The following is a 14,150-nucleotide window of genomic DNA, read 5'->3' as shown; positions in this document are numbered from 1 at the left end:
AATAAATATGACTGAAAGACTGAATGAACCGTGTCAGTGAATACATTTGATTGGTTTGCTGACAACCCCCAATCTAGGTAGAAGGAAGTGACCCAACCAGTCTACACAAAGGCAGTAACTTAGTGGGTCACTGTGGGAGCCCAAAGAATAGTTTTTCATGTTTTACTTTTTGATGTGGAAGTTGTGGAGTTGCTCAGCAGCCTACCTGTCATGTTCTTCGAGTCACATCTCCCTAAGTTTTTATGCTAGTGACCCCAACATGAAGTCGTGATATCTTTGGGATTTTAGAAAAACCAATGTTTCACAATAACAGTTAGAAATACATCTGGTTCCAATCCCCAGATTTCAGGCATTCACACTGGGTGTCTTTCAGAGAGGCTTTCCCTGGAGAGAGTCAGTGTTTTCAAAATGTTACCTCGTTGGTTTCAAGTTTAATGAAACTTCATGTTACGTGAGAAATTAGCAGTAGAAAACAGAGGCATTCTAAGCTCATTTCCAGTACTATTTTGAAATCGTGAGGGCCTTGTGTTTTTGTATTATCTTTTGAAGGAGAAAGTACTGCAAGAATTGTGTTGAAATATTTCAAACTACTGAAAAACCCTGGTCAGTGCTCTTAATTGGTTCCATGAAAACAGTGTTTAAAATGCTAAACAAAATATAAATTCCTAGAGGGAGTATTATAAAGTGCATTAACGTATTTTCGGGATCCAAAAAGTCGACCCAGTACTGACTCTTGTACTCTCCCAAGAGCTTAGTACAGTGTTTTGCCTATAGTAAGCACTCAGTAAATTCATTCAATCGTATTTATTGAGCATTTACTGTGTGCAGAGCACTGCACTGAGTGCATACTGTGTGCAGAGCGCTGTACTAAGCGCTTGGAAAGTACAATTGGGCAACATATAGAGACAATCCATACCCAACAACGGGCTCACAGTCTAGAAGACGGGCTTTATACAAGACAGGCTTAATACCACTGATGATGATATATGTGTGGCTGATAGCCTTATATGCATATAAAATGATATTGTTTCTATAAAAAGCAATATATTCAACTTGTATGAGCAAATAGCAATGCCGCTTATGTGCCAATAACAAAAGATGATGAATGGAAACGAATGTACCCCATAAAAGATCTCTACCCAACCTCTGCAATTGTTGATTAGACACTCCAGAGTTCAGACCCTTCAGCACACCTAATTTAACTGCCAGACTTAAGCTCTTTCCATGTTTGCCACTTGCAGCACCTGACGCTCTCAAAGAGCCACTTGATTGCTGCCTGCCAAGTTATATATCCCTGCTGCTCCCCAGCAGATCGCTCCTGGGCTGCATTATTTGAGATTTGCTCCGAGGTCCCGATGTGCTCTGCACACAGTAAGCGCTCAGTCAATACGACTGGATGAATTGGTGCACTGAATCGATTTGAAAAGCAGCCGCGTGAGCTGTTGCAGAGAGGCTGCTCGAGGAGCCCGGCGTCCTCTGTCATACAAACAGCAAATACTTTGCTCAAAGCCCCATTGCAAAATACTCTCCCACTAACGAGTACGTGGCATAAAAAATTAAATTACACGGGGCCCAGGAGTCAGAGGACCCGGGTTCTAATCCCAGCTCCAGCTGTGTGGCTTTGGGCAAGTCACTTCACTTTTCTGTGCCTCAGTTACCTCATCTGTAAAAGGGGAATTCAACAGCTGTTTCCCCTCCTACTTAGATTGTGAGCAGCCCCTTGCCACATGAGACAGGAACTGTGCCTGACCTGATTAGCTTGTCTCTTCTCCAGTGTTTAGAACAGTGCTTGACACAGAGTAAGTGTTTAACAAATAATAATAATAATTAGTAGTGCAGAAAAGCCTTCTAATGCTGCATTAACAGTTTTTTGGGGGGACTTTAAGTGACTTTCTTCAGATTACATGCCTATATTTACTAACATTCACCGTAAGATGTTCCAGTTAAGGAATTGGTCCCTTAAGATAGGCTGTCTCACTTCCAAGTGCTGTGTTTAATTGTCCAGAAAGTCATCAACTTTAATAGAGACCCTTCTAACAGCAGATTCCAAAGATTCATCCCCTAGTGTCATGGGAAAGAAGATCTTCAACATTTTCACCAAGTACATGTGGCCCCACCAAAGATGTTAGTATGGGCCTGCCGTTCTCTTAAGACTATTCTTGCCTGGGAGATTGTTTTTCTTAAAAAAAAAAAAGAGAATGTGAATATAAAATAACTATTTGGAAGTGCTATGGGAAAAGTCCTGTAGTTGAATTAAGTGATAGATTAAAGCTCTGGAAATCTGCTCCAGTTGGTGTGTGTATCCTTTCTACTCCACTCGGTGTACAAGTGTTTGCCAAAACACTTGCCTTAAAGGTGTTTATCTCTTTTGGGCTCAGGCCAAATCTGGTGTCATGTGAGCGGGACAGATTGGGAACCGTTCTTGATGATGGAAAATTATTTCTAAGCACGCTGGCATGAATTAAACCAGCTACGTAGGTATTTCATTGCCTCAGTAAAATCAGAATTCATTGCCTCAGTAAAATTCAACAATAAAATTAAAACTGATGCTGTTTTCCCCAACTTTATGCTTTCTACTAGATATGCTTTCTACTTTTATATTGTACATTAATAAGTACTTGACTCAGTGAAAGTAGAAATTCTGTTTTACCTCTTCAGAACTTCAAGAGACTAACTCTACTGTGCCTACATTTGTTTTTATATTAAGTTGTGGTAGTAGTAATGGTATTTATTGAGCACTCCCAGTTCGCAGAAACCTCCAGTAGTTGCCTATCCACCGCCACGCCAGACAAGAGCTCTTTACTCTAACAACTCTAAGGCCCTCAATCTGCTCTCCCCTCTACATAACCTCACTAATCCACTACAGTTCAGCACTTAGAACAGTGCTTTACACACAGTAAGTGCTTAATAAATGCCATTATTATTATTATTACAGTGCAGCCCAAACACTCTGCTCCCCTAATGCCAGCCTACTCTCTGTACCTAGGTTTTGCCTTTCTCTCCTTTAATCCCTTGCCCACTCACTCCCTCCTCATATGTCACAGTCCATCATTCTCTCCACCTTCAAAACCCTCCTAAAGTTACAATTTCTCGGAGTCCTTCCCTCTCTTAGCCCTCATTTCCCCAATCTACCTTCCCCTCTGCATTACCTGTGCACATAGCACTTCATTCATTTAATCATATTTATTGAGCACTTACTGCGTGCAGAGCACTGTACTAAGCACTTGGGAGCGTGCAGTACAAAAATAAACAGTGACATTCCCTGCCAACAATGAGCTTACAGTCTAGATGGGGAGAGACAGACATCACTACAAATAAATATTCTTTTACTCTACCATTTCCCCCATCCCTAATTCATTCATTTATTCAATCGTATTTATTGAGCGCTTACTGTGTGCAGAGCACTGTACTAAGCGCTTGGGAAGTACAAGTTGGCAACATATAGAGATGGTCCCTACCCAACAGTGGCTCACAGTCTAGAAGGGGGAGACAGAGAACAAAACAAAACATATTAACAAAACAAAATGAATAGAATATGTATAAGTAAAATAGAGTAATATCTCTTTTCTATGAATTAAATCAATGACACCATCATGTCACTACATTTTGACATTTTGGAGAAGGGTGGAAAGTGACAAGCTGCTTGTCCCTGGAACTGTGGGAAAGCTGCATGTCACCAGGGTGAATTCATAGCTTTGTTTGTTGTATGATAAGCAAGCAGAGCTCTCAGGGTTACATTAGTTATTCATTATTCTTCCAATTTGGCAAATGCGGTAAATCAGAGAACTGTGGGAAGATTAACAGAACTAAGTGTTTACTTCTTAAATGACCTTTCATTCATTCATTCAATCGTATTTATTGAGCGCTGTGTGCAGAGCACTGTACTAAGCGCTTGGGAAGTACAAGTTGGCAACATATAGAGATGGTCCCTACCCAACAATGGGCCCACAGTCTAGTAGGGGGAGACAGACTAATCTATTTTAATGCCTTATACACTGTAAGCTTCTTATGGGTTGTGATTGTCTACCAACTATATTGTATTTCCCCAAGCACTTAGTTCAGCGCTGTGCACACACTGAGTGCTCAATCGATTGCTTGATCGATTGATCCGTATTTATCCCAGATCACTCCCCTGAGTGCTGGGGCGAATACAGAGTGAGAAATTCAAACACAGTCCGTGACCCACAAGAGTCTCACAGTCATGGCGGGAAGAGGATAGGCATTTAGAGACAAGCCTAGAAATGTCCAAAACTCAGTAATTCTTAAAGTAGTGTAGTTGGTAATGGGTAGGCCTCTGAAATCTGACACTCGGTGCAGTGTAGAATGCTACAACTGGAAGGGACTTTGTGAGATCATCTAGTCCAGCCCCCAGTCCCTGGGGAGGCGTTAGAAAGGGATTCTTGTCATACATTAGGAAATTGCGTAGTCTAGTGGAAAGAGCCCAGGCTTGGGAGTCAGAGGACCTGGGTTCTAATCCCAGCTCTGCCACCTGCCTGCTGTGTGACCTTGCCAAGTCACTTATCATTCCTGTGCCTCAGTTTCCTCACCTGTAAAATGGGGATTCAGTACTTGTTCTCCCTCCTAGTTGGACTGTGAGCCTCATGTGGGACAGGGACTGCGTGTGATTTGACTATCTTGTGAGCCTGTTATGGGTTGGGGCTGTGTCTGGTTGTTGTTGTAATGTACTTTCCCAAGTGCTTAGTACAGTGCTTTACACGCAGTAAGTGCTCAATTAAATACGATTGAATGAATGAATGAATGAATAGTCCCCCTGGCCTGGAATGCTGTCCCTCCGCACATCCGCCAAGCTAGCTCTCTTCCTCCCTTCAAGGCCCTACTGAGAGCTCACCTCCTCCAGGAGGCCTTCCCAGACTGAGCCCTCTCCTTCCTCTCCCTCCCCATCCCCCCGCCTTACCTCCTTCCACTCCCCATATATATATGTATATATGTTTGTACGTATTTATTACTCTATTTGTACATGTTTATTCTATTTATTTTATTTTGTTAATATGTTTTGTTTTGTTTTCTGTCTCCCCCTTCTAGACTGTGAGCCCACTGTTGGGTAGGGACCGTCTCTATATGTTGCCAACTTGTACTTCCCAAGCGCTTAGTACAGTGCTCCGCACACAGTAAGCGCTCAATAAATACGATTGAATGAATGAATGAATAGTCCAGCACTTAATTCAGTGCTTAGCACACAGTAAGCACTCAACAAATACAATTATTGTTATTGTGATTAACCTTTGGAAATAAAATACATAGTGATGATGATTGTGGCATTTAAGTCTTACTATGAACCAAGGATGTATGAGGAACAGTGTGGATTATTGGAAAGAGCCCAGGCTTGGGAGTCAGAGTACGTGGGGTCTAATCCCGGCTCTGCCCCTTCTCTGCCGTGTGACCTTGGGCAAGCTGCTTAACTTCTCTGTGCCTCAGTTACCTCATCTATAAAGTGGGGATTAAGACTGGGAGCCCTATGTGGGACAGCCTGATTACCTTGTACGTACCCTAGTGCTTAGAACAGTGCTTGGCACGTAGTAAGCGCTTAACAAGTACTGTAATTATTACTAAGCATAAGCAGATCATCCAATGTTCCTGCCCTGCATGGAGCTCACTAGATAATACATAATATTACTTAACTGCAAACTTTAGAGCACTATCAGTGGAGCCCCTGTATGAAGGACTATTTCCCAATTTTTACTTGAAAGAACAATGATTTACAACTCTGGAAATAGTCCTGGAAAATTTGGGAACTTGAAAAAAAGAATTTGCAGTAGTTCCGCCTTTTATCAACAAAAACGTTCAGTCCAGATCTCCCCTCTCCTCAGGAACTTCCAACGGCTGCCCTTCCACCTCCACGTCAAACAGAAACTCCTTACCATTGGCTTTAAAACACTCTATCAGTTTGCCCTGTCGTACCTCACTGATCACCTCACTAATCAACTTTTTTAGACTGTGAGCCCACTGTTGGGTAGGAACCGTCTCTATATGTTGCCAACTTGTACTTCCTAAGCGCTTAGTACAGTGCTCTGCACACAGTAAATGCTCAATAAATACGATTGATTGATTGGTTGACTGCAGCCTGCACAGTTCACTCCTCTGGTGCCAGTTTAACTCACTGTGCCTCGATCTCCTCTATCTTCCCGCCAGTCCCTTTCCCATGTAGTAATGATGGCATTTATTAATCACTTACTATGTGCACAGCACTGTTCTAAGCGCTAGGAAGGTTACAAGGTGATCAGGTTGGCCCACAGGGGCTCCCAGTCTTCATCCCCATTTTACAGATGAGGTAACTCAAGCCCAGAGAAGTGAAGTGACTTGCCCAAAATCACACAGCTGACAATTGGCAGAGCTGGGATTTGAACCCATGACCTCTGACTGCAAAGCCCGGGCTCTTTCCACTGAGCCACGCTGCTTCTCTAAAGCCACATCCTTCCCATAGCCTGGAACTCCCTCCCCTCCATATCCACCAGCCCGCCACCCTCTCCACCTTCAAAGCCTTAGGAAGGTCACATCTTATCCAAAATGCCTTCCCCGCTTAATGCGTTCCTCTTTTCCCCGGCTCGCTCCTCTGTGCATCTGGATCGGTGACCTTTGGACATCGGATATTTGCAACACCCCCAACCCCACAGCACTAATTTACCTACCTTTAAATTCTATATTATACATTTCTTATTTATTCGTATTAACATCTGTCTGCCCTCTAGACGCTAAGCTCGTTATGAGCGGGGATCATATCTGATAATTCTGTGATACTCTCCCAAGCACGTAATACAGTGCTCTGCACATAGTGAGCGCTTAGTAAATGCCATTGACTGATTGCTTGGAGGTACAGTATGGAGGTTGCATTCTTCAAGAACTGTACATTAAGGAAAACGCTCTTGATAGTACTCATATCATGACTGACCCCTGCATCCTGGTACACAATCATTCTAACGACATCACAGTGTGTTCTATCCAGGCAGCTGCACATTGTGAAAAAGCACTCCCCAATTCTGCCTTTGTGTTCGATACAAAAGCATAGTGAAAACATGTCTGATAGGGGAATTATGTCAGAGATACTCAGAGTAGTGAGGATAAATCTTCAATTCTGTTCTCCGCACAATAAAACCACTTTGTCTATTATCTTGAATTTTATTTTCATCAATTAGGGTTTCTTGTGCAAGAGTTAAAAAAGATTAAGAGAACTCTTGTGTATTTTTTTTGCCAGATATCCCTTATTTCTCTCTAAAGTGCTCTTTTTTAGTTTTTGGTTATTGTATGTTGCAATTGAAAAGTGGGTCAATTTGTAATAAATCTGATACAGATGGCAAATTAGATTGCATAATATATCATTTTTTTTTAATCAAACCACCACACTGAATTCGGGATAGGTGAATCGAGTGTGGTTCCTGGAACTCTGAGACTGTAGTGCTAAAAATACATTTTGTGCAGTTGCGCTGCTGAGATGTTATCGTGTTTCTGAGTCTCAAAGAAATCTAATTTAAATCATCCCATTAGTTCCTGATGTAATTCAATCTAATTCTTTAGGTAGGAAATACACATTTATCCCGGATCACTGTTATTACCTAGTGTTAAAACTGACTTCCGCGTTTACAAGTTGAATGAGGAAATTTGTTCTGCCATATCTTAGAGGAGTTCCAAATTGCTATTAAGGCCGTTGATCCCAAGGGAGAGTGACGGTTATTTAGCGGCCTGTGCTTCTTTTAGTACTTAATGGTATAGAGAACACCGGCTGGGAAATCTCAAATTGTCCACATTTAAAAAACAATTTATTTATTACAAACATTGATTTGACAGTGAACTAAGAGTGGGATAACAAGTTAAAAAAAATCAAATTAAGACGTGATCCACTGCCCACGAGGGCCCTACCATCTTAAGTGGGGGAGTTGAGATGTGTCAAACAAAAGGATATGATGCAACCATAAGGTAGCTGTTAAAATTCAAAAAATAAAAATATCGACAGTAAAAATTAACTTCATGGCTCTAGGCAGACGGTCAGTAACGTGGCTACAACTGTTGCCATCTTCCCAGCCTTCTATAAAGGAGTGGAGGCTGTAAGCTCGTTATGGGCAGGGGGCGTCTCTGCTAATTGTGTTGTACTGTACTCTCCCAAATGCTTAGTACAGTGCTCTGCACATGGTAAGTGCTCAGGAAGTACCATTGAGTGGTTGAGGCAAGCCCCTGGCCCTTCTTCAACCTCACATCTCCCCCCACCCATTTTCCCTTCCTTCTCCATCTCCTGTATCCGCACCACATATCCCCGTACTCTGCCTCTTCCCTTACCTGGAACTTATTTTAATGTTTGTCTCTCCCATTAACTCCTTGAGGGCAGATTTGTGTCTACCAACTCTCGTATTACATGCTCCCAAATGCGTACTGCTGTGCTCCGCTTGCAGTAAGTGGATTGATCGTAAAGATGAGTGTGTATGTTCTGGAGTGGGAATGCCTTTTACACTCTGCCGATGAAAGAATATGGTTTCTGGCCCCTTGCCACAGTAGGATGAACCTTGCTGGACACCTAGTGTGCGGGTGAGGTCAGATTGGGATTGCCCAGGTTTCTTTAGTCCAGGCTTGGAAGGAGAAAGGAAAGATAGATCCATCACCAGCACATGGTTGAGTTATTTTTGCAGGAGTGATGGTTTATGTTGAGTCACCCCGACTCCCTCGCTTGGCCCACCTCTGGTCAAGTGAGCGGCTCGCCCTGTGACATCGTCGGCAGGGATTGTAGGCGCAGTCTGTGGTCATCAACAGCCGGTACAACAGTACCCTCCCCCGTGTCCTAAACCTCGGTTGAATATGACCTCAGTGAGTCTTTGCCACCTTTTATCCCTCCCGTATCATGCAGTTCTTCCGATTGGGGCAGGCGTGTCATAGTGAATAGAACACAGGCCTGGGAATCAGAAGGTCATGGGTTGTAATCCCGGCTCTGCCACTTGTCTGCTTTGTGACACTGGGTAAATCAATCAGTCAATCAATCAATCGTATTTATTGAGCACTTACTGTGTGCAGAGCACTGTACTAAGTGCTTGGGAAGTACAAGTTGGCAACATATAAAGACAGTCCCTACCCAACAGTGGGCTCACAGTCTAAAAGGGGGAGACAGAGAACAGAACCAAACATACTAACAAAATAAAATAAATAGAATAGATATGTACAAGTAAAATAAATAAATAAATAGAGTAATAAATATGTAGAAACGTATATACATGTATACAGGTGCTGTGGGGAAGGGAAGGAGGTAAGATGGGGGGGGTGGAGAGGGGGACGAGGGGGAGAGGAAGGAAGGGGCTCAGTCTGGGAAGGCCTCCTGGAGGAGGTGAGCTCTCAGTAGGGCCTTACTTCTTACTTCACTTCTATTTGCCATAGTTACCTCATCTGTAAAATGGGGATTGAAACTGTGAGCCCCAGGTGGGACAGGGGCTGTCTCCAACTCGATTTGATTGTATCCAGTCCAGCACTTAGTACGGTGCCTGGCACATAATAAGCGCTAAACAGATACCATTATTATTATTATTATTATTATCATCATCATCATAATTATTATTATGGACAGTCATTACCCAAGCAGAAGGGTATCCCCTGTAGCAGCTGTGCTGGATGCTATGGGGTCAGTCTCACAGCACTGGGCAAGGCTGCTCAGTCAGTCATATTTATTGAGCGCTTACTATGTGCAGAGCACCGTTCTGAGCGCTTGGGAGAGTGCCATATAACAGATTTGGTAGACGTGTTCCCTACCCATAATGAGTGTACCGTCTAGAGGGCAAGGTAGATATTAATATTAAAAAACTGCGGATATATACTTAATTGCTGTGGGATTGAGGGTGGGGTAAATAAAAGTTACAAACGCAAGCGCTCAGCCTGTTGAAGGATGACTCATCATGGAGATCGACGCTGGATCCATGGAATTTTCTAGAGGGTTTTCCTCATTGGAACAACAGCTCTTGTGGGGTTTCTTCATGGTCGGGGAAAGACAAAAAGGACAAATTTCCCCCGAAAGAATGAAATGAGGAAACTGGCCACATTTTCTTTCTTTGAGGGTCACATCAGTGATAGCTAAGTGATCTAGTGCCATTTTTAGCCTCTGTTTCATGCCTGTTAGATTTTGTGGACATCTAGAACCTGCTTGTTGGCAGAAATATTTTCTGTATCATGCCATTCATCCAAACCACTTTCCTAGTGGTTGTTTTGAGCCTCAGTTGTAGTGGTAATAGTATTTATTGAATGCCTGCTGTATACAGAGCTTATTCATTCATTCTTTCAATCGTATTTATTGAGCACTACCCGAGCACTGTGTTAAGCACTTGGGAGAGTACAATACAACAATAGGAATGTTGCAGGTGGAAATTAGGAACAGTCCCCGGCTCTTAAGGGATTCTCACAATCTAAGGATATAATGGACTGAAGGGACTGGCAACAGACGCGTAAGGACTGATACAGTGATAAAATCCCAAAACAACCAAAATGGCAAAGATACAAACAAGAACAGCATGGCTCAGTGGAAAAAGCCTGGGCTTTGGAGTCAGAGGTCATGGGTTCAAAATCCCGGCTCCGCCACTTGTTAGCTGTGTGACTTTGGCAAGTCATTTCACTTCTCTGGGCCTCAGTTACCTCTGTAAAATGGGGATGAAGACTGTGAGCCCCACGTGGGACACCCTGATCACCTTGTAACCTCTCCAGTGCTTAGAACCGTGCTTTGCACATAGTAAGCGCATAATAAATGCCATCATCATCATCATCATCATCATCAATCAGGACGGTTCTGAGGCTGGACTAGAGGAACAGAATTTCAGGCTCCTCCCAGCTCAGAGCCCGAGCCCCAGCAACGGCTACGGCTGTCATCGCCATCACATTCTTCCCAGGGTTTTGTGGAGAACGCAGCCTGCGGCGGTTCTTCCCCGTCCCACCGGGTGTGGGAGGATGGAGGGCACATGGGACGGAGGCTTCAGGATGTCGCTGTGCGAGCCAAGGTGGGTTCCCAGGGAGGCAGCACGGTGGTCTGAGGGGAAGAAGGCCAAGAGTGCGCCCCATCTGCCTTTCCTCTTCCCCTCGGACTGGTGCATAGCCAATTTGCAGAAAGTTAGACCTGCCAACTAAAGCTAGAGAAGCTAATACCACTGGTGTGGCCCATGAAGCGTGGTTGGCCTGTCCTGTATATTGTTCTCAAAATGCTTGTTAATTCTTCTGGGACATGGCATTTTGGGGGGCTCCTGGTACCGGAAAAAATTCCCTGCCATTTGGATGATGAAAAGAGGACCATGAAAAGATGGTTTGTAGAGGAGGAATTTTTAAGTTGAAAGGATTTTCCAAGAAAGAAAAACCACTTTCACACCATGCTTTGTATAAACTTTCCTGTAAAGAGCACAAAATATATCTCCCTATGTTTTTTTTTAAATCCGATATCATCTTTGGAATCCTTAATCGTGCTAATTAATATTTTGTTTTGTCAGAGAACCTTTCTCTACTCATCACGAACGCGTGCGCCAAATGATGAGAAGTTTTTCAGACCCCTTTGGACGTGACTCATTTCTTAGTCTTGCCGATAGAGGAAGAGCGCGACATCATAAAGGCCGTGATAATTCTGAGGTTGCCTTGCGTGGAAATCATAGGGTAGGTTCTTAATCTTAAATGTTATTAACAGTATGGTTTTATGATATATGACTCCGACATTACCTAAGATTACAGAGGGGTTTTACTTCTTCACTTATTACTGCTTTACAATGATGTACTTGAACAACTTCATGTTAAAGTCCTCCTATTCATGCATGCGGTAGTTTATGTCTTGCTGTCTTCTCCTTTAGATTGTGAGCTCACAATCTAATGATATAAGGTGAGGAGAAGGGACTGGAAATGCACACATAAAGAGAGAAGAAACAAAACACTAAGACAATGTCAGTTCATGGACAAATACACTAAATAAAAATAAAAATCTGAAAGGTTGTGTTAGGAGAGGACCCAAATTTCAGGAGGAAGAAAGCTGGTCATCCTTGATGGATAGAGAAATAATATTCTGGGTAGTGTGGTCAGTCAATAACCTATGGAATAAAATGTTTTCCTATTTAGGGGAAATTCAAATGTATTTCGAACTTTGGAAACTGCAGTGAAATATCTAAAACTGAGACTAAGTTAAAATTGGAGGTGTTTAATATTCTTATACCTTTAGAATATAGGTGTAAAGACCCAAAATTACAAAACGCTTGGTTTATGTAACATAAAATGATCACTCGTGAGGCTTGTCAGATGCCAAGGATGGTGCTTGGCGTGTAGTAAGCGCTTAACTATCGTCATTGTTATTATTATTATTATTATTATTATTATTATTATTATTATTATTATTATTATTATTATTCATACCCTGAGGGGCCCCCGCTCAAGTACTTTGAGCTGAACTCCTAGACTTGCTCATCCTCGGTCTGCTCTGTTATAGTGTACTCTCCGAAGCGCTTAGTTCAGTACTCTGCTCACAGTAAACGCGCAGTAAATATGATTGCTGAAAAGTTTCCAGTCAGGGCTGAAGTGAAGCAGTGTGGCTTACTGGATAGAGCATGGGCCTGCAAGTCAGAAGGACTTAGGTTCCCAGCTCTGCTACTTGTCTGTTGTGTGACCCTGGGCAAGTCACTTCACTTCTCTGGGCCTCAGTTACCGCATCTGTCAAATGGGGATTAAGACTTTTAGCCCTCTGTGGGATAGGGACTGTGTCCAACCCAATTACCTTGTATCTATCTACCTCAGTGCTTAGTACAGTGCCTGGCTCATAATAAGTGCTTAACAAATACCACAATTATGATTATTGTTACTATTACTTTTATTTAATTATTATTACTATTACATTTGTAGCCTGTTCCCTACCAGCCCTCTCCTCTCCCCCCCCACTGTAAAATTCCTACCCCGTTTTTGTCCTGTGCTCAAAATGATTCGTTGACACCGCTGCCAGGTGCTGTTTGTTTTCATTCTCTTACCCTAAAATTTTTCAACTCTTTGAAATTTAGAAGTTTCAGTTTACACTCTGAAAATAAGCATTCTAAAAAAAGTTACATATTTTTGGCTGATTTATACCAGGTAAGAAACATTTAAAAGTAGGAGGGAAGAGGATGACATTGAAATCTTGTACCTTGTGTGTTAATTCATTCAATCGTATTTATTGAGCGCTTACTGTGTGCAGAGCACTGTACTAAGTGCTTGGGAAATACAAGTTGGCAATGTATAGAGACGGTCCCTACCCAACAATGGGCTCACAGTCTAGTGTGTTAATGAATTTTGATGTGGAATGTGCATCTCACTTTGAAATAAACCTGGGAGCAGCATGGCGTAGTGGATATAGCATTGGCCCGGGAATCAGAAGGTCATGGATTCTAATCCAGGCTCCTCCACTTGTCTGCTGTGGGGCCTCACTTCTCTGGCCCTCAGTTACTTTATCTGTAAAATGGGTGTAAGCCCCATGCGGGACAGGGACTGTGTCCAACCCGATTTGCTTGTATCCACCTCAGTGCTTAGTAGAGTGCCTGGCACATTCATTCATTCAAATGTATTTATTGAGCTCTAACTTTGTGCAGAGCACTGTACTAAGCGCTTGGGAAGTACAAATCGGGGACATATAGAGACGGTCCCTAGCCAACAATGGGCTCACAGTCTAGAAGGGGGAGACAGACAACAAAACAAAACAAGTAGATAGGTGTCAGTACGTAGTAAGTGCTTAACAAATACCACAGTTATAGACCTGAATTAGAGCCAATTAATTGGATAGCGTTCCTCTTTGCAGAAAGTGCGTGTATCGTGGCTCAGTGGAAAGAGCACGGGCTTTGGAGTCAGAGGGCATGGGTTCGAATCCCGACTCCACCACCAGTCTGCTATGTGAGCTTGGGCAAGTCACTTCACTTCTCTGAGCCTCAGTTACCTCATCTGTAAAAATGGGGATTAAGACTGTGAGCCCCACGTGGGACAACTTGATCACATTGTATCCTCCCAGCACTTAGAACAGTGCTTTGCACATAGTAAGCGCTTAACAAATGCCATCATTATTATTATTATATTACTATTTCATTTTGATTAAAGTAATTTCACTCTTCCATTTTAGTGTAATACATTTCTTACTTTGAGGAATTACTGTGATTAATTTAGACTGTGAGCCCCCTTTTAGACTGTGAGCCCCC

The 14,150-nt window shown here is 42.8% G+C and overlaps 1 protein-coding gene across 3 annotated transcripts in view; it reads left to right on the top strand.

The window, feature by feature from the left end:
* The window catches only part of MLF1 (myeloid leukemia factor 1), a 57,474-nt gene that overhangs the window by 21,994 nt on the left and 21,330 nt on the right, over positions 1 to 14,150 (top strand). For 2 of the 3 annotated variants that reach the window (XM_038746088.1, XM_038746087.1), the window contains exon 2: positions 11,451 to 11,610. In XM_038746088.1, the coding sequence (XP_038602016.1) occupies positions 11,451 to 11,610 (160 nt within the window). Of the gene's footprint in view, positions 1 to 10,819; positions 10,971 to 11,450; positions 11,611 to 14,150 lie in introns of those variants that run through there. The other variant, XM_038746089.1, reaches the window with a different exon arrangement.

This window comes from Tachyglossus aculeatus, chromosome 1 (assembly GCF_015852505.1).
Source record: "Tachyglossus aculeatus isolate mTacAcu1 chromosome 1, mTacAcu1.pri, whole genome shotgun sequence".
Classification (NCBI taxonomy): Eukaryota; Metazoa; Chordata; class Mammalia; order Monotremata; family Tachyglossidae; genus Tachyglossus; species Tachyglossus aculeatus.
The sequence above is the reverse complement of the archived record's forward strand: the minus strand, read 5'-3'. Positions and strand labels throughout refer to the sequence as shown.